At 37.9% G+C, this 20,022-nt stretch overlaps 1 protein-coding gene across 1 annotated transcript in view; it reads right to left on the reverse strand.

The window, feature by feature from the left end:
• Positions 1-18,270, reverse strand: part of LOC104168960 (guanine nucleotide-binding protein G(q) subunit alpha) — a gene marked incomplete at its 5' end in the record, with an annotated part of 36,809 nt that extends 18,539 nt beyond the window's left edge. Inside the window, 3 exons of the mRNA XM_009709747.1 lie at positions 2,701-2,830; positions 5,458-5,586; positions 18,116-18,270. Coding sequence (XP_009708049.1) covers positions 2,701-2,830; positions 5,458-5,586; positions 18,116-18,270 — 414 coding nt within the window. The remainder of the gene's footprint in view (positions 1-2,700; positions 2,831-5,457; positions 5,587-18,115) is intronic.
• Positions 18,271-20,022: the final 1,752 nt, after the last annotated feature.

The raw sequence follows: 20,022 nt of genomic DNA on the forward strand, positions 1-20,022 counted from the left end.
ACATAAACACACATGCACTCAATGGCAAATAATAATTCTTACAGAACTATGTTTACTCATGAAAATGAGATTAATGAAAAAATGTATTAACTAAAAAGAATGCCACGGATGATTTAAAAGTATAGTTTTCTTTGTAAAACCATACTAGGAGGAAAAAGACTTCAGGCAATTACACGCAGTGGACTAGTTAGAAAAAGAAAGTAGTCCATCTTACAAAAATCATACTGTTTAATCAGGCCATGAAAGCAATGGAAAGGGAGTAGCAGAACACTGCAAGCTGTCAAGTCAGATCTTTTAATTTCTGTAAGAGGCATATAGATCAAAGAAGGATTAGATTCTATCACAGTATCACACTGATGGCATACATACGAAGAAAGTACGGCATCTACACACACTGCCTCACTTTGGTGCTAAAATTTTAATTCTGTTTCACAATTTAAAGACAAGTACCAAAAATATCTCTTGGTTGATTACCAAAGTCTCCAAGTTAAATTACTGTCTTCCCTAGTGAGTTTGTCACACCTCAGTGAGGAACAAAAATATTTTGGGGGGTAAATTTCCTAATTCAAGGTGTCAACTAACCTCTTCCCGTACTTCTGCCACATCTACCTTCAGACAAACTATGCTTTGCTTTATGCGGAATAAATAAACCCATGCTTCTCCCATGTGTTCTGGGAATGCAATGTTTAGTGATACGTGGGAGGGAAAAGGAAGGGAACAAAGCAGTGCCTTGGTATACCAACAAAACCTAGACAGACAGGCTATAGCTTGCTGAAAGCCAAAACTAAGCTGCCCAGATGGGTGCTTAGCTCTGAGAGGCTGGATCCATCCCAGAGCTAGAGTAACACATGCCTAAGACTGCTGGAAAGTACTACTAGGGTATGTATGTACAACTTGAAAACAGAAACTGGTTTGAATTAAAGTTATGAACATATTTTAAACTGAAAGACAAAAAGGTTCAGAAGTTTTCCACTGTAATAAGAAACATAAATAGTTTAGCAGTGAGCAAAACAATGAGTTTTACAGCTTTTGCCTCCACAAAGTGTTTCAAAAGTGAAAACTTGAAAAATCCAAACAGCTGTGTAAGTAAAGTTATTTTTTTCATAACAGTTGAAAGGTAGTTATAGAATAGCTATCACAACTTTAGGCATCACTTCAGTCATTGGAGAGCCCAAAACATAAAGGACTTTAATTTTCAGTCAGATGTTCTATTCAGTTCACCACACATGAATCTTTTTAGCTTACAAGAACACAGAGCAAGACTGTATACTCCAAATGATTCAGCCTAGGAAGACATTGCTCCATCTTCTACAGTAGGGATGCACTGAGTCATGATCTGCACACTGAAGTTACCTGACAAACCAGAGCAAGGGTCTGAGCAAGCCACCTAACTAGAATAGGATACGCTTAATAGGGAACCAGAGTCTGGTAAACCTATCCCTATGGGACAGTTGCTACGAGAATTTCTCCCTATGAAAAAGACAGTAAGAAAACACAGTGATAAACAGCTAACCTCAGGAAGTTTGGAAGTTTATTTTGGATAGCTAGAACAGCATTTGAAAATTATGCTAACAAATTTTTCTCTATGTGATTTCCAGTATATTTTGTTTTGACTTGCATAATTAAAATGCTTAATACTTCTGTGTTGACTTTGTGGCTACAAAAGAGTAATGCAAACAGAGAAAGAGAGAACCAGACATTTCTGGTTTGGCTTGAAACGAGCCAAGTCAGACTGAATTCTCTTTTTATCTACATGTGTCTAGCTTCCAAACTTACAAAAGATGAAGCTGGTGCAGATTACATCATCATTTTTGTAAATTCAGCTTTGAATGATACAGTTGATTATGTAACTAAAGTAACGATATTTTTCTTTTATGGAAAGACTATGAATGTAAAAGCTTTCAGAGCTCCCCGATGTCATTAAAAAATTAATCCTGAAGCAAGTTCAGCATACAAACATGAATAACCAGGGACAATTATTTTACCTTGTTATGTCAACCATTCTCTTAAACAGTGAAATCAATATGTATGCAGCCATTAAGAACATTCAAATGTTTTCTTTTTTCTCACCTGTTTTAAGTATATGTTAAAAGACTTGCATAGGACAGTGCCAGTGAGTAACTCATAAAAGTTTGATGAGTAACTTCCTCTGTTCTCAGGAAAGACAAAAAAATCTGAACATTAAATAATCTCCCTACTCTGTAAAACTGCATTCAAAATACTGGATACTAGCGTGCTTTGCCCCCTCGGCTCATCCACTTCCTTACTTCTGTTATTTTTTGAAATAACAATACAATATACATCCTATACTTTAAGTCAAAGGAATTAAGTTTACTACTTTAGGATCTGCTCTAGCAAAGAATCTACAAATTTTGTCTTCATTTCCACTGCCTATTTTTGTGGCTCTGCTAGATAGCTCTACCTGCACAAATAGCTACACTAAGAACATTCCTCTATATTCAACTGTATTCCCCTTCAACACAAAATAGATAGGTTTCTTTGAATCCTCCATGGAGCGGATCAGCTTTACCATATTTGAAGACTGACCCCCTCCTCCCCTCTTGATCCCGGCAGTGCTTCTCACTCCATTGGGTTCAGTTGTGTATGACTGCTGGTAGATGCATTTGGAAAACATCTGTGACTGGACAAGTGAAGTTATTTTTTCTTTAAAACTGGTGATTTTTGCTGATGCTTGCTTACCTCATTGTCTGACTCCACAAGCACTTGATCATATTCACTAAGAGCTACTAGGAACATGATAGATGTGACGTTTTCAAAGCAATGTATCCATTTTCTTCTTTCTGATCGTTGGCCTCCTACATCCACCATTCTGCAAAATTAACATCCACATCAACTCCATGAATACCTTAACAGATAAACACACAAGCACACAATGACAAAATTCAAAAATACAGTTGAAAACACAGTTTGGTTTATTTTTCTTAATGATTTTTTCCATTGATATTTAATGGAATCTGTCATAAGTAGAGAGTTAATCATACTTGCTTTTAAGTATGATGTGCTTTCTGTATTTACATTATTGTGGGTCTCAAAATTCTCAGATTTCTGAGATACAAAGGTCTCATGAGCCATGATTCTTGAATACCTTGAATACTGTGTTTAGTTTTGGCCCCTCACTACAGGAAAAACATTGAGGTGCTGGGGTGTGTCTGAAGAAGAGCAACAAAGCTGGTGAAGGACCTAGAGGGTAAGTCTTATGAGGAGCAGCTGAGGGAGCTGGGGTTGTTTAGCCTGGAGAAAAGGAGGCTCCGGGGAGACCTTAGGGCCCTCTACAACTACCTGAAGGGAGGCTGTAGCAAGGAGGGTGTTGGTCTCTTCACCCAAGTAACAAGTGATACATATGGTCTACCTTGACTTCAGAAAGGCTTTGGACACTGTCTCCCATCAACATCTTCATAGCAAGGCTCAGGACGTGTGGGCTAGATGAGCAGATAGTGAGGTGGATTGAGAACTGGCTGAATGGCAGAGCCAAGAGGGTCACGCTCAGTGGTGCAGAGTCTAGTTGGGAGCCTGTAGCTAGCAGTGTTCCCCAGGGGTCAGTTCTGGGTCCAGTCTTGTTTAACCTATTCATCAATGACCTGGATGAAGGGACAGAGTGTACCCTCAGCAAGTTTGCTATTGATACGAAACTGGGAGGAGTGGCTGATACACTGGAAGGCTGTGCTGCCATTCAGCAAGACCTAGACAGGCTGGAGAGTTGGGCAGAGAGGAACTTGATGAAGTTCAATAAGGGCAAGTTCCTAGAGAGGAATAACCCCACGCACCAGTACAGGCTGTGGGTTGAGCTGCTGGAGAGCAGCCCAGCAGAGAAGGACCTGGGAGTCCTGGTGGACAACAAGTTGACCATGAGTGAGCAATGTGCCCTCATGGCCAAGGCGGCCAATGGTATCCTGGGGTGCATTAGGAAGAGTGTGGCCAGCAGGTCAAGGGACATTCTCCTCCCCCTCAACTCTGCCCTGGTGAGGCCACATCTGGAGTACTGTGTCCAGTTCTGGGCTCCTCAGTTCAAGAAAGACAAAGAACTACTAGAGAGAGTCCAGCGGAGGGCAATGAAGATGATGAGGGGACTAGAGCATCTCCTTTGTCAGGAAAGGCTGAGAGAACTGGGTCTGTTCAGCCTGGAGAAGACTGAGAGGAGATCTGATCAATACTTACAAATACCTTAAGGGTAGATGTCAAGAGGATGGAGCCAGACTCTTAACAAAGGTGCCCAGTGACAGGTTTAGGGGCAATGGGCACAAACTGAAACTCGGGGAGGTTTCATCTTAATATGCGGTAGAACTTCTGTACTTTGAGTGTGGCAGAGCACTGGAACAGGCTGCCCAGAGAGGTTGTGGAGTCTCCTTCTCTGGAGATATTCAAAACCCACCTGGATGTGTTCCTGTGCAACTTGCTGTAGGTGAACCTGCTTTGGCAGGGGGGTTGGACTAGGTGATCTCCAGAGGTCCCTTCCAACCCTGACCATTCTGTGATTCTGTGACAAGAGGAAACGGCCTCAAGTTGGGCCAGGGGAGGTTTACATGGGATATTAGGAAACATTTCTTCACTGAGCATTGGAACAGGCTGCCCAGGAAAGTGGCTGAGTCACCATTCCTGGAGGTATTTTAAAGAGCTGCAGATGTGGCACTTAGTGACATGGTTTAGTGATGGACTTGACAGGGCTACGTTAACGGTAGGACTCGATGATCTTAAAGGTCTTTTCCAACTTAAACAATCCTATGATTTGGCAATGTATGCCCTCTGTATTCAGCAGAAACAGATGTGAACAGAACAGATTTTGTGGTCTGCCTTTTCCCCCCAAAATTACCAGAGTCAAAATTCCGAACTTCTTAAAGCTGCCTCATTTTAAGAGGACATATAGCATACAATACGTATCTACTAAAATTTTTAATAGCCAAAATTAAAACTCAAATTTGCTCGCAGCGTATTCCCACTTCATCCCAGGTCTCAGTTGAACTAAACACAGGTGTATAAGTTGCACTTGCAATTCCATTAACGACTGTACTTGCACTCAAGCAGGGCAATTTCTCTCTAAAGGAGAACAATTTCTCTCTAAAAATCAACTACACAAGTGCTAACTTTGTATTCCATAATTTACAAGAATTACAAGGACACCTGATTGTATTTTCAGATTATTACTCATACTGAAACTTTGATATATGTATTATTGAAAAGATTAATTGCAGGTTTTCTATCAGTAATAACCACCTTCAGAAAAAGACAAATTTAATTGTCTTTCATCCTTTTAACATCTTTAACATCAGCTCCTTATTATATGTGGACAATTACATGAAAATATAATGACCTAACTCAAATTTTAAAAACATAGAATAATTGCTTTTTATGCACTTTCAATGAATATCCTATACATGGTATTACTAATGTAAAAGTAAACAAAAGAAACAAAGCAAGTGGGTATTAAAACTTTTTTTCTACCTGAAAATGACACTTTGTAAGTCGAATGGATATTCAATGATCCCTGTTGTTGGGACTCGAACTCTGAGCACATCTTGCTGAGTTGGCAGATAGGTGGAATCTGCTATGCGGTCCAAGTCGTTAAGATAGCTATAGATAGGGAGAAACAACAGGAATGCAAGACAGTGACGCCATCATCTCACTGAGGAAAAGAGAAAGGAAGACTTGGGAATGGAAACGGTCTGTAGGGTAGGAAGAAGTGCAACAGAAAATGAGCATTATTTGCATAAAAGAGGTGACAAAGTATAAAAATGTGCTCCATCCTCCTATACACTTTCATAGTTTCAGGTAAATTCTACAGAAGGGTAGCATAATTATTCTGGGTTTTTTCACCCAAGTTTGCTTGGCTTTCACATGTAAATTCACCAAAGATTCAAGGTTTTCAGTTACATAATTTCAGGCAATTTAGAGACCAGTATTATAAAATGCGTGAGAAATATAAAATGGCACAGTTTTATTTGTATATGTAACATATTTCTTGATATTCATTCTGCAGTGTCTACATAGACATGTGGCTAGAGAAACATGAATCTCCCAAGGAACAGCGAACTGCTACAGAATAGATCATTATCAGTTATGAAATGATAGGAGGATAAATGGTACTGTTTGGAGATTAAATAAAAAAAAAATTTTAAAAAAGGAAAACGCCACCCACTGACAAATTAAAAAACTCTCCGGATCTTGTTATCAGAAGGCAGCACTGATTATTTAGTGGGATCTCTGGCACCTGAAAGTCCTGCATTCACACTGAAACTTCTGATTAAGTTAACAAGAGCCTGTGTCGTGGTTTAACCCCAGCCAGCAACTAAGCACCACACATCTACTCACTCACTCCCACTCGCTCTCAGTGGGATGGGGAAGAAAACTGAAAAAAAGAAAGTAAAACTCATAGGCTGAGATAACAACAGTTTAATAACTGAAGTAAAATAAAATATAATACTCACAATAAGACTAATGAAATATATTAATACTAATAATTGCAGCGAAAAGGAATATAACAAAAAAGCCCCAAACCCAAAACATAAAAATCAAACCAAAAGCAAAACAAAAAACCCCCAAAACCAAAACCCACGAAGAAAAGTGATGCACAATGCAATTGCTCACTACCCACTGACCAATGCCTGAGCAGCGATCTGTGCCTCCCAGCCAACTCCCACCAGTTTATACACTAAGCACGATGTTCTATGGTGTGGAATATCCCTTTGGCTGGCTCAGGCCAGCTGTCCTGGCTGTGCTCCCTCCCAGCTTCTTGTGCACCTGCTTGCTGGCAGAGCATGGGAAACTGAAAAATCCTTAACAGGATAAATGCTACTTAGCAACAACTAAAACATCAGTGTGTTAACATTATTCTCACACCGAATCCAAAACACACTGTACCAGCTACTAACCAGAAAATTAACTCTATCCCAGCTGAAACCAGGACAGCTGGCAGTACCTAAAATACACCCCAGTCAGTTAGCAAAGAACCTGAAATTGCTATAAATTTGCTTGTAAAGGATCATTAACCACAACACAGAACTCTAGTGCTATTGCTTAACAGTGGGTTCCAACCATAATGTACCACTGTACTGGAGGTCTGAATTAATTCTCCTAAGACAAGCTTCAAAAAAGAGGTGTATCAATGTGTGTGTGAAAGCCTGTTTGGGTCCAGGAGCTGGACATCTCATGAAATCAGTGCACCTGGCAGCTTGGGGTCTCCCCATGGTAGATGCCTGGGAGACAGACTGCTGCAGGAGATGAAGTTCTTGGGCATCTGGTTACTTGCCAGCGTAAGAATGACCTAGAGTTAGCCACTGAAAAGATAAATTAACCTACGGATGCTCTCATTCATTCCAGGGGAGGAGAGCAATGGCCTTCTAATTTATTGAATGATGATGAAGTATCACTAAGCTCTGAACATGTTATTTTCCTTGTACTTATCAGTGAAGGTGCTCTTTTTAAATAAACCCACACAAGAAATAATTAGACTTCTTCTAGATGCTCTGAATGATTTCTTAATCAAATAGCAAGAGCAAGTTATCCTGAACAATGACAAAAACCAGAACAGTTTGATTTCTACCTTACAGCAAAAATACAGAAAAATTAATTTGGTCTGGGAAGGAGCCAAAAAATTATTGTATTTCCCTATGATTTTATTCATGAAAGAATCCGATAGTAAACTGAATGTGAGAAAGTTATACATGGTTAGAAAGACATATTGAACCATGTATCTCAGATAATTCAGAAGTTACTACTCTGAAAATTATTTTCTGAGAATGCTGATTAGTTTCTGCCAGTAAGAAAAAGGCTTGAGAGTCTGAACACTTCATTTGCCCGCAGGTGTCTTACACAAAAAGCAGAATGGACAAGCACATCATCCATTTGTTGGGAGGGCGGGGAAGAAAAGTTAAGTGAATGAAATCCATAACCCTGAGACAGAGACCCTGAACTAGCTTCTTTTTCACTCCTACCCTCAAAAAATTGGTTTTGGTTTTGTTTTGTGACTGTATTTTGGAAGGGTACAAAGAAGTACTGCAGGTCATTACATGCTACAGTGGTATTCATGTGAGCAGGAGAATTTTAACTGAGTAAATTAGCAGGTGGCCCATTTACACAATTGTCTTATTACATTCCTTTGGCAAGCTTCAGCTGTGGTCTCCAATGTGAGCCTAGTTACCACACCTCTGCATCATCAGCACAGTGGGCATGCTACCAAGGCATGCTGTAATGCACATCTGGCTGATTTTAGAAAGACAATAATGCCAAGGCGCATTATTAAATACTTAAATCTCACTTGTGTTACTGGAAACCATTAAAGGGACACTTCAAGTATTTTTTGTCCTAACACAAATCACTGATGTCATTAAGCTCCAGAAGCATTAATTTATCCTTAAAAAATAACTATATTTTCCTCATCCTCATTCCGTTCTGCTCAAGTTCTGCTCATTCAATTATTAAACAGCAACCCTCTCACTCATTTCATCCATAGCACCTTACAAAGCCTATACAGTTCACAGAAGAGTCCTTATGCATCCTTATGGAGTCCTATTTTTTCCCCTAGATTTCTTCACTTAACAGATCAAAGGATGTTGGGCTCTCTAAGAAGTGTCCTAAATTATACATTCAAACCCAGAATCAAGGAAGCAGTGTCAAAACCAGTAAGAGTCTCTCACAGGAAAAAAGAATCAGATAACATGCACAAAATCCTTTAACAAGAAATCTTTGTGATACTGACAAATCATAACTAGAATCTACAGTCCAACAAAAGCAATTTAGAATACATCTTGCATTTTTTGGTTTTGAATAATGACATTTAGCCCCTACCACTTTGCCTTCTAACTTAAAATTTAATAAACATATTATTGTATCCATTTGTTTAAATGAAAATGTCCCAGTTCTTTGTTATACAATCTTACTTTTAAATGTTTCATTATTGTTATTTTTATGCTGTAAGCATACAGCAGATAGTCAATGAAATGATTTTTAAGCAGGAAAAAAATAATTTTCTTTTAAGTTTTGATTTGGTTGGTTTGTTTAACAGAGACTTTCTACTAAAGAATTACTTGTGCTGGAATTCAGATTTTCATGAAGTTTTTGCACTGTTGCTCTGAAGCAAAGGCGTATTTTCTGCTACTGACTTCAACAGTTCTGCATGTCAGTTACACTTCCTGTTACCATATGAGGACATGGAACTTCACATTCTGCTATCAACTTCAAGGGGATTAAACATGTTTCTGAAAATCAGACTGAAAGCTTTTCCTGCAGCAGCAACACAAAGTTCCCTTCAAGATACTCCAAAATCACCGAAGACTCCTTACGTCTCTCTTAAAATTCATGTAAACTATAAAACAAAGTAACACAATTAATTAAAAAAATCTATTATCTTTGGGTTAGAACATGTATCATTGGAACTGACATCAGGGTCTTTCTTTTCCACTGTACCCACATGTGAAGATTTTTGATATATTGCAGAAACGATCCATCTCTCCACAGTAGGGTACGATCTTCCTAAAATGCCAGTGGGAGCAAATCGACATACTTACTCTAAACACATTATCATGACTTTTGCACTAATTGCATAACATTATACCTCTATGTCCATAGTACCACATAGACAAAACCCACGACACTTTCTCTTCTCCCAGTACAAGAACAGATTTTTGCACTGCACCAGGAGGGGTGAGGTGACAGTCTGATTTTTCTGAATAACTGATTGTTGGATTGACTCACTATTTAAAAATGCTGAGAGGGAATATGTAAATGAATACAAGTGACTATTTACATAAAAAGAAAAGACAACTGGAATACCAGTAATATTTAAAGACATACTACCAGCCCACACAATTTTCACATATTACTGTTATAGTTGTTCCTGTAACACTGAAAATGTAGAATTTCGTTTACATGGTTTATCATAGTTTAATTCACTGGTACAGTAAAATCTTGTATTTTCAAATCTTCCTCATACCAAAAGGGTTGAAATTTAACTTTTTTTTCCCCACATGAAAGCTGGCGTTTAAAGAAATTCTCTGATCACCAGAGAATAAAAAAAGACTGAAAGCATAGGCTTTAAGCATCCTACAGCTTATTAAACTAATAGTTTATTTATTTTTAAATTAATTTAGCAAGCAGCAACTTTAAATAAAAACATCAAAACGTGCTAACTAATGCCAATTGTTTTCCACCTTTAACTGTGCTGGCTCCAACCCTGCTCTAGCTGCACCTCTGCCCATCCCCAGCTGCCAGCTCTTTCACTTGTGCAATGGCTTGATAACACACTTCTGTCAAAATGATTTGGAATAGTGAAGAAACACGATTGAAATTGTTCAAATTAAGCTAGTTTATTTGATGGATGCAGCCTGGGGTGTGGGAAGTCCATAAGATCCAGCAGGAAAGCAGGGTGGAGTGACTTCCTCCACCGGCTTATCTGCAACCAGAAGAGGACTTACGAAGCCAGGGCTATGTCTCGAGTCTCTGAACTCAGATGGGTGAGGACTGAAAGAAAATGAAGATTTTTGTTGACTTTTTGTATATCTGCTTATTAAAAAAATGATTCACCATGGCTTTAAAGTACTTATCTAATGCAGCCCTGAACAAAGTACTGACAAATATATTGCTCACCTGGGCAAACAAATCCTGTGCCCATACAAAAAACTTTTACCATCTGCTAAGGAATGTCTTACTTTGATGAAACACACTGTAGCTATAAGGCATCTCACCCAAACAGTATCTACTCAGCTAGGCATTATACAAAGGAAGAAAAAAGGGAAGATTGTGTAAGTAAAATTACTTTTAACAACAATAACAACAAAAAGCCAAACCACATAGGTCTGAGTAAATTTATAGTACAGACCAAGTTTAAAAAGTTAATTATACCTGTAATTAGTTTTGTAAAAATGAATTTTAGTGGCTGCTGAGGTAATTTTCCAAGGGGTTGCTATAGCGATAGGCAGAAGGTGCATTACTGAGGCAATATGTGTGTATTTAGCTGCTGGCAGTGTCCCTGCCTTGACGTCAGGAGAAACTGCCACCATCTCGCAGCACGGTTGTGATCTGCACGCTGACGAGACGGGGAGGAAGCCTTTTGTTTTCCAGTCAGCCCTGAGAGAGAAGTACTTCTTTTGGATGCAGTTTACATCACCTATGACAAGGTCCAAGCCTGCAGCCAGCTTCAGGGAAGCTGCCAGGCTATGGAGGTGCAAATGATGCCCTTGAAACACAGCACACTTCAAAGGTATTGTTTGTCCACACTTCAAACTAAACAGCAGGAGCAGGATCATGGGAGTAGACTGACTGGCTCTGTGCTTTCCTACATGCCTTTCCCATATAGACAGAAAGCAAAGAAGTGAGACTCCTAACCTTAATAAACAGACCAGAGTTGTCTGAATATAGTGACCAATAACTTTCTTCAAGAAGTCAAATATAACTCCCGCCACCATGAACAGGTAGCTCAACATTCAGCCTTAATTCATTTCCCAGAGCTACATCACCTAACGAAGACAGATCATGAAAACTTAATTGAATCTACCTTCAGTGAACGAGGTCTTGAAGCACCTTCAACATGAAGAAACACGGGGCAAGCACTTCAAACACCCTCCTCCAGCCACGAGCTACTATTTTCCCGCACCTTTGAGGTCAGCTTTTTGTTGCAAGTAATTAGGTGATAAAGTAGCACTTTCTCAGGAATAATTCCATAAGGCGAATTTCTGTAACTTTAAACTAAGTTTAGCGTATAGTGTAATTAATCAAGAGAAGGCATTAAGGCATGGGCAGAGAAAGGTAGAAAAGCTACAGCCTTCATCCATCTATAACACTCGTTTCCTTTTCTGAAGTTAAAAATAAGATTGCTCTGTCCATCAGTACTGCCTAATAACTCTTCCCAAACTCATCAGGCAAAACTGATGTATCAAGATGCTGAATTAATACTCACTAGCACACTAATAAAACCTGTGCTTAGAAGGAGTCTGCCTGTGAGACCTTGGGAGCACAGAAGCACCTGGAGGGCAGAGTCCCTCTGAAAGGCACTGCTGAGGAGAAGGGATCTGCCTGGCACCCCACCAGAAACACTCCAAGAGAAACTGCTAAAACAAAACCAAGAATGTTGAGATAGAGGTAATTATTGGCACTGATAAAAGGGTCAGTCTAAACCCAGTAAAAATTACTTGCTACCACCCAGCCAGCAGCCAACATGACTGTTTCTTAATCTATACAGGGAGAATAAGAGTACAGGGGAAGAGGGATGGGACAAATGTCAAGAAACTCAACAAAGTTTGTTGTTTAACATAAAGTTTGTTGGGTGATTTCAGTGTAACCACAGCTATAAAAGCAAGGCTTACCACCAAAGTTTCATATGCAAATGCTTTCACTGTGTTCGACCACACGCAAGACAGATACCGCATGGCTGACTTCTTCCAGGTATGATTGTAACCATAAACATTTACATCTTTTCAACCCCAAATCTCTCAGGTTTAACACACACACAAAAGTATTTTCCTCAAACTTAGGATAGTTCATAGGTATGAGCCTCTACAGTATGCTCTCTCTCATAGAGAGACATACAGTGGTGATGCAAGTGAAAATAAAACCCTAACCAAAGTCTACGACTGAGGCTAATTAGGTAAACAATTTAGTAAGATTTGATGTATCTCCATCCTTTGGAGCTTGGCTATTCTGCAATTGGGTGTGGCTACCCTCCATACTGTTGTTGTTGTTCAGCGTGGTTTTGGGGGATTGCAGGTTTTTTGTTTGTGTGTTTTTTCAAAACTCTGAACTGGCTGATGAGACTACCCCAAACTAGCACTAATTTTGACCAAGTGCTGGATAACAAGCTTTGAAAGGGAAAAGCCTTTTTCTGCATTTTTGAAAACACATACAACTTGCTTGTCTTTCAATTCCACATATGTAAAATATTAAAGTTGCCATAGCAAGATTTTTCTTACCTCACAGAGCTGCCAGAATAACTGACACAAGTGTCCTCTTTGCTAACATGCAGCAGCACAGTAAATGGAATAAATTTTCAGTGTAAAAACACAAGCCGTGAACAAAGCTAAGTATAAACAAGTATTGGCTGCATTTTCCGAATTTCTGTAGCAGTTTGCATTTCTGAGCCTTTAAACTGGTGAAAAGTTGAGGCACATTAAGATTAGATAGATCTGGAAACTGGTAAATGTAAAGTAAACACAGTAAACCTAAGATCTTTGCAGTGAGGTACGAAGAAGTCTGCACGGTGTTCTTTTTATCCTTATCCCACTCAGATCCTACCTAGCTGTCTCCCTCAATTTCCTACATGGCTAAAAGCCAACCTTAGGAAAGGCTAAAAAACAGCAAGTCGTCAAATAAAAATGATGCTTGTGCAAACTTTTCTTAGTAGGAAATCTGGTTTAAAAATTATACAGATATTAAAAACATGGTCAGTGCTTCATGTAAAAAAGGATCCTGAAAGAAATACATACTGTATACTGCTTTATATAACCCCACTTCCCTTTCTGAACTTCCCTAGTTCTGCTCCATAATCTTCAGTTTTTCTATAGGATGCAATGCTTTAATATGCAGCAGATTTCATTTCCCATCTTACTTCAGACCTTCCTTTTATGTTTGAGGCTATATCTAAGGCATAAGACAGGGTTAGCATGGTTCTGCTGCTTCATCTTAATCTTCAGACTTTCATTTTTATTTGCTGTTTTAATCTTACTGCAAACCTTATACAAGTAAGGCTGTGTAAATTGTGAATACATGAAAGCAGAACCTACCATTCTGCAACACAAATTGCCCCCAACTATAGCTTTAGAACCTTCAAGTACATTTTTACAAATGAAGGGAAGAATCAATGAAGAGTATTAAAATGTTTATTAAACAATGACGTGCAGATATCACATACACTGTTGCTCATAATTTGCTATACCTTCTGAAAGGCTCACACAGCCTCATGATGCCCTAAGAATTCCCTACAGCTTTATCAAATAAAACAATGAATGTTTTGATGGCTAGAGGTAATACCAGCAAACAGAGAAAACTACCATAGTAAAAACTTAAGATTCATACACTGATCTTTCCCCTTGTGTGCCTCTAAGCACATCCTATTTAGCACACAGTAATTCCACTGAAACAAGGTCGTTTCAGAAGTAGAACATGGAAGCAAAATCTTATTTTTAACAGACAGGTATGAAGGAATTAATTGTTCAGCTGAATCTAAGGAAAAACTTGAAACTCAAACAGAATACTGTCAGACAAAAATTAATAGATGACCAAAGCACTACAATTCATGCAATGGTTTCACAAAAGGTGAGACATGAACTTTAATCAGCTGACATAATTAGGATTAATCTCATTCTTCCCTGTTAACAATCAGTGATATTCTGAAGATGTCCTCAGAGTCACACCCTGGAGCTCTTATTACATGGCAAAATACTGGAATCTGCTTTTCTGTACTAACTGTCCAGCTAACTCAACTCACATGATCACAGGTATATGCACAGCTGTGTAAGTGTAGGAACTAAGTTGTTAAAAGTGATAGAAAATGAAGAAACAAAAGCCTCATATTCATACTTATGTATGTATGAGAATGTCTAATGACTAATGAAGCAGTGCATTAAATAATAACAAACTGGGTTATTAATACCACTGGCATAGCTAACAGAGTGGGGTAGGAACTTGAGGGAAAACTGTATTTAACCATCTGAAGTGTTAGAAAAAACAGCCAAGGAAGGGAAACTAAACAGATATCCTCACTGCTTGTGTAACATCTAGAAAGTCCTTGATTGGAGGTATACAATGACATAATACTTCCATTTCATGCGGCCAGAAGAAGATGAAGTTTTTCAGCAAGGCTCTAGGACGCTTTCCAGCTCTAAACACTTCCTACTCTTTCTTCATGAAGGGAAAGCCCTTCGTGTCATATTGCGGAAAAATGGTGATGAATCTCCACAAATTCTAGTTGCAATCTAAATTCTGTCAGTTGTCACATAAATGTGAAATGTTACTTATGACAGCCGTCTCTCTTACTGACAATAGTAAGACTGTTGCCTCTCCTTTCTTCAGGCTTTTAAAAGCCGTAATATAATGAGACTGTTAACTGGTAATCTGTTTACACTTGGGTTAAGGTCTTGACACCCTGTACAGTACATATTGAAAAATCTCATCTCACACAGCTATTACTTAAAGCAATCCAGTGTGGTGTCAAGTTTACATCTGTCTCACACTGTGAACAGTATCTGAAAGGGAAGTGGTCTAGTGGTAATAAGTGGCCAAGTCACCCCGTAATGTATATGGGAAGTGAATAATCTCCATTTACCTGATGTGCTCTTGACTTTACCACAGAGAAGTCTAGAAATTTATTTTAAAAACAACGTGAACACGTAATCTTTGGAGCATCCAAGGGCAAGGGAAGAGAATGGAATGTATTTGCTGAGCCTTCAAGAGGTTCAAATCAAGTCCCATGACACAGGGAATTTTCTTTCTTAGACACCACCCTCACCTCTTGTGGTAAACACACACCTGATATATTCTTCCAGAGTACTAGCACTGGGTATAAAAACATCAGAACTGTAGCTAACAATGACACAGCAGGTCAAAAGATGACAGAAAGTGAAAGTATAGAAACATACAGGATATACGAGAAACCAGAAACAGAATTTACAAACAATAAAAGTAACAGAAAATACAGAGGAAGAGATTTAGGAAGACAATGTGTGGTAACATTGACAGGTAAAAAAAAAAGCAATACAGGGAACAGACTGAAAATACTACTACTGTAAAAACACAGCGGAAAAACTGCTGAGAAGATGAGAGACTCATGCAAGGGATAAATTAAGAACATGTGTGACATTCACACATACACTTAAAAATACTCACACATATGCTTACAGGACATATTGACACATATGCTTACAAGAGATCTGGTGGACAACAAATCATCTTCCTTCATACATCAAGTCAGAAGAACTTACCAAGACTCATCAAGTCAATGGGCATTGGGTGTTTATTTCTGTCTTATTGCCTTGTGAATGCCAATAGTAACTTCTAAGCATTTTGTTTTCTTGCTTTGTGACAGGGATTTATAGCTAGCAAATTCTCTTTGGGTGTTTTAATGCTAAACATACACACTGTATTTTTGAAACAATGTTTTTCTGGTTTCTGCTAATTGCTTTTACTGGAATTACATACCTGAAAAAAACTCTACCTGCAAGCACAAATGTAAGAAACGTTCTTCTAAAGACTCATATAGTGATTCACAATTCTATTTTAAAACAGATTTTGCAGAAATCCATAGTATGAACTGTAATAGAGTATACTTAAAGTCACCAAGTCTGCAAAAACTCATGTCAAATTGCTAAACATGTTGAGCTTGAAAAATAACCAATCAACTAGCACATTTACCTTTTGCAAGGCAATGTACTAGAAATTTGCTTCTATAGCTACTTAATGAATTATTCCCTAGTATTTTTAATACTACTCAAAAGATCCGCTATGGTGACAATTTCATTAGAACTAGGTCAAAACTATGGTATTCAGCACAATCTGATCTGAAGTAGCATCAGACGCTTACTTCCTGCTTTGGAGAGTAATTAATTCTATTTTCATCCTCTAAGGCAAGCACACAAAATACATACATTTATTTCAACTTTAAAAACAGTATCACATCTGTTGTGGAAACAAAGTTAGGACCTACCAAACCAAGAAATTCAAAGTATAAGACAAGCTCTGCTTCACCTTCTACTTGTGCTTGCCGCTCATTTCAGTATGGAAACAATATGGAAGTATATTGTCAGAAACTTCTCTCTGAACTTTTCATCATTTAGAGGTTTTCCACTTTATGTAATACTCTACTTGTTTTCCTACTGCTAAAAACCAAAACATATTATGGTATCTTGGGGGATAGTGATGCACCTCTAGCTCTTCAGATGCCTAAATTGCATCAGCATGATACTACTAAGTCTGTCTTGACTAAATCACATATAAAGTGTTGTGCTGGATAAGAATCCTCAGACTACTATGCAGATAAATGTCATTCCAGACCTCTCATGTCTATAGCCCTGTTCCAGTGAGCTTAATGGGAACTTCATGGTGTCTTTCTGTTCTTCTGTGCTTTCCTCAATAAGAGGCTTCCATTCATGTACACCTGACAAACGGAGACTGGAATGACATCATCAGAATAATTTTCATAGCTGAAACAAAAATTCTTACGGAGACCATGGAGGTTTTTGCCACAGCTTTAATAACTAACTATTTTTTAACGTTGGTCAACATCAAAAGGTCACCATCCTTTACCATCACTCATTTCTTTGACAACAGATGAGAAATTTTATCTGAGCTGTATGCTATGTTACTCAAGTGCAACTGAATTTCATGGAGTCAATCTTCAGGCAAACCTGAGATTCCAATGTTAAATTTCACAGTACTATTTTATCAGATTCCTGCCCAAAGAAACTAAAGGCATAACGTTTCAGACACAGTTTAGTCACATAGGTGTTTTTATTCTTGTTGATCTACAACAAACAGCTTTTAACTTATTTGAAACGCTTTTCCTGTTGTCATCCTGGCAGCCATGTTCTTTAAAGTTTAGGCTTTGTATCCATAAAAGAAAGGCAGTTCGATAGAACACAAGAACCCCTGCTTAGTACTATTTACATCACACCAGGACTGCAAAAGCAATCTGTGAGGGAAAAGGGGAAAACCTGGGGAAACAGGAGTTCTTGGGTATTACAATTTTTATAAATTGTATTGAGGTCTGCCTTGATTGCACTTCCCAGTATTCACTACTGTCTTACTACATTAAACTATTTTTGCCCAGCTTGCATTTGTGAGTGTACATCAGAAGAGAGTAAGGGCTTGAATAGGTATAAGAGAAGAAAACAAAAACGTCAGTGATTAACTACCCCTAGTCAGAAACTTACTTTAAGAATTCAAATGATTACAGACTGTCATTCTGCAAAATAAACAGGGATATAATCCTAAACTAGATGTACTCCACTCCTTAAAGTATCCTCTGAATGCATTTTCATCAGTGTATATTCAGGCATGTTTGTGCTGCATATGCATACAAACATGTACACAGACATATATATAAGAAGCTAAAAAGTAAAAATTACTTTGTTAGAAAGAGAAAAAGATACATAGTTCTTTGTATCCACCATGTACTTACTATTTAGTTGAATCTGATAATTGATACTCCCGTCGTCTATCGTAACACTCCTGAATTCCAGGGTCATTCCATAAGCTTCTTATTGCATCTACATACGGGTTCTCAAAAGTTGACACCTTCTCTACATCAACTTCTCGAACTAACTGTGCATGAGCCTAATTCAAAACAAACAAAACAGTAACATTTACTTCATTTTCTATGTTTGCAGATAGCTCATGTACAGTCAACAGAATTAACAGGAATAATTTTTTATATTGGCCATATCACCAACATGTATATGCAATTTGAAAAATCAAGTACCACAAAGAAGGTTGTGAAGATGGAAAAAGAAGACAATTATACAGAGTTCCAGAAATGAGGAATAACAGAAAAAAACTTCACTTTTTTATGGAAAGTACGTAGATCTGAGTATGGTTCAGCATATTATTTACCTTGCATGCTAAAAGACACTGTTAAACAGAATACCTACCATCCATTCCACTAACTGAACCACTCATTAGCAACTGAACCCAGGACACTAGGACAACATAAAGATAGAAAAGACAGTAAACCCTCCAAATACTAAAAGATGGATCTTTTATCAAAGTCTGTACTCATGTGAATGAACTTAGTGATGGTGTAGGAAGGAAATAGTGACATTAATTTATTGGCAAGACCTTAAAGTAAACGGTGAATAAATGAGAATAAATAAGAGTACTGAGATAATTATGAATGAGTGATTATATGCTATGTTCAAAGACAAACAGTGCTAAGTATGGTATTATGATAGAAATTGAATTAATAAATGTATATATGGGCCATTATTTCAGACTGTGCTTACTCCAGTTCAGTATTATTTAGACGAAATGGATGATGCATCCACATGAAAATTTGTATTAATTAAGCTCACTTTAAAGAAAGTTGTATTTTTAATTTTTCAGGTACAAGCTCGCAGTATACAAAACATGTTTTTAAAATGACTAGTTAACCAATCTGACAGATTTAGACTCTGATGGTAGCTGAAAGAATGGAATGGAGGGAAGGAATCTGCCTTTCAGAAAGACTGATTTAAGAAGTCTTTAATGTTACCACAAATGTAACAGAAGTTACTATTAAAAAAGAAAAGCAAGATTAGAAATTGTCTCTAGTTTCAATTTGTACTATCAATTATGGAGATTCTTAAAAAGTGATCTCTAAAATTGGGAATTGCTAATAGGAAATAATCCCTAACAAATCCATTGCCCTCCTAAACTAAAAGTTTAGTTAAAGCCTATAGAGTCAGAACTACCAAAGAAATACAGCAGAACAATTTCCAGTTTGTCCTGGAAGTACTATGTACACATTTCAGTAACAAATACATGAATGTGTGTGCCTGTCTAGGGATAGATACACATGCAAACATACACACACACACACACGCAGAGGAGAAAACAGATGAAAACTTGGTCAAGCAAAAACCTGAGGGATTCAACTCTCACATTTAGTCTGCATTTGAGGTGAGGACACAAAGCTCTTTCCATTTTAAAATAGGTGAAGGTATACTGAAAGGAGAGTTCTTGTTGTTTTTTTCATAAATTTATCCTCTGTTTACACACATACAATCCCAACTCCCCTTTTTAGACAGTCCAGGAGACTGATGCTACTGGTCATTACTTAACAAAATATTATACCTGCAACTATTGTTTACTCAAAAGGAAATAATAGCCTCCAAGTTCAATGTGAAAAATGTGTGTCTTAGAGATATGGAGAACATATGTTCTCTGTTATCAGAACCCAAATTTCCAAAGTTCTAGGAAAAAAAAAATTCTTCAGGATCATGCCCACTCATCCGCAAAACGTCTAGACAGATCATGAAAAGTCTCTACCTTCTCACAGCAAGTAACAAGAAATGGTACTCTGCTAAATACAAGCCAACATTCTTGTGAAAC

Source organism: Cariama cristata, unplaced genomic scaffold (genome assembly GCF_000690535.1).
Source record: "Cariama cristata isolate BGI_N322 unplaced genomic scaffold, ASM69053v1 scaffold3141, whole genome shotgun sequence".
NCBI lineage: Eukaryota > Metazoa > Chordata > Aves > Cariamiformes > Cariamidae > Cariama > Cariama cristata.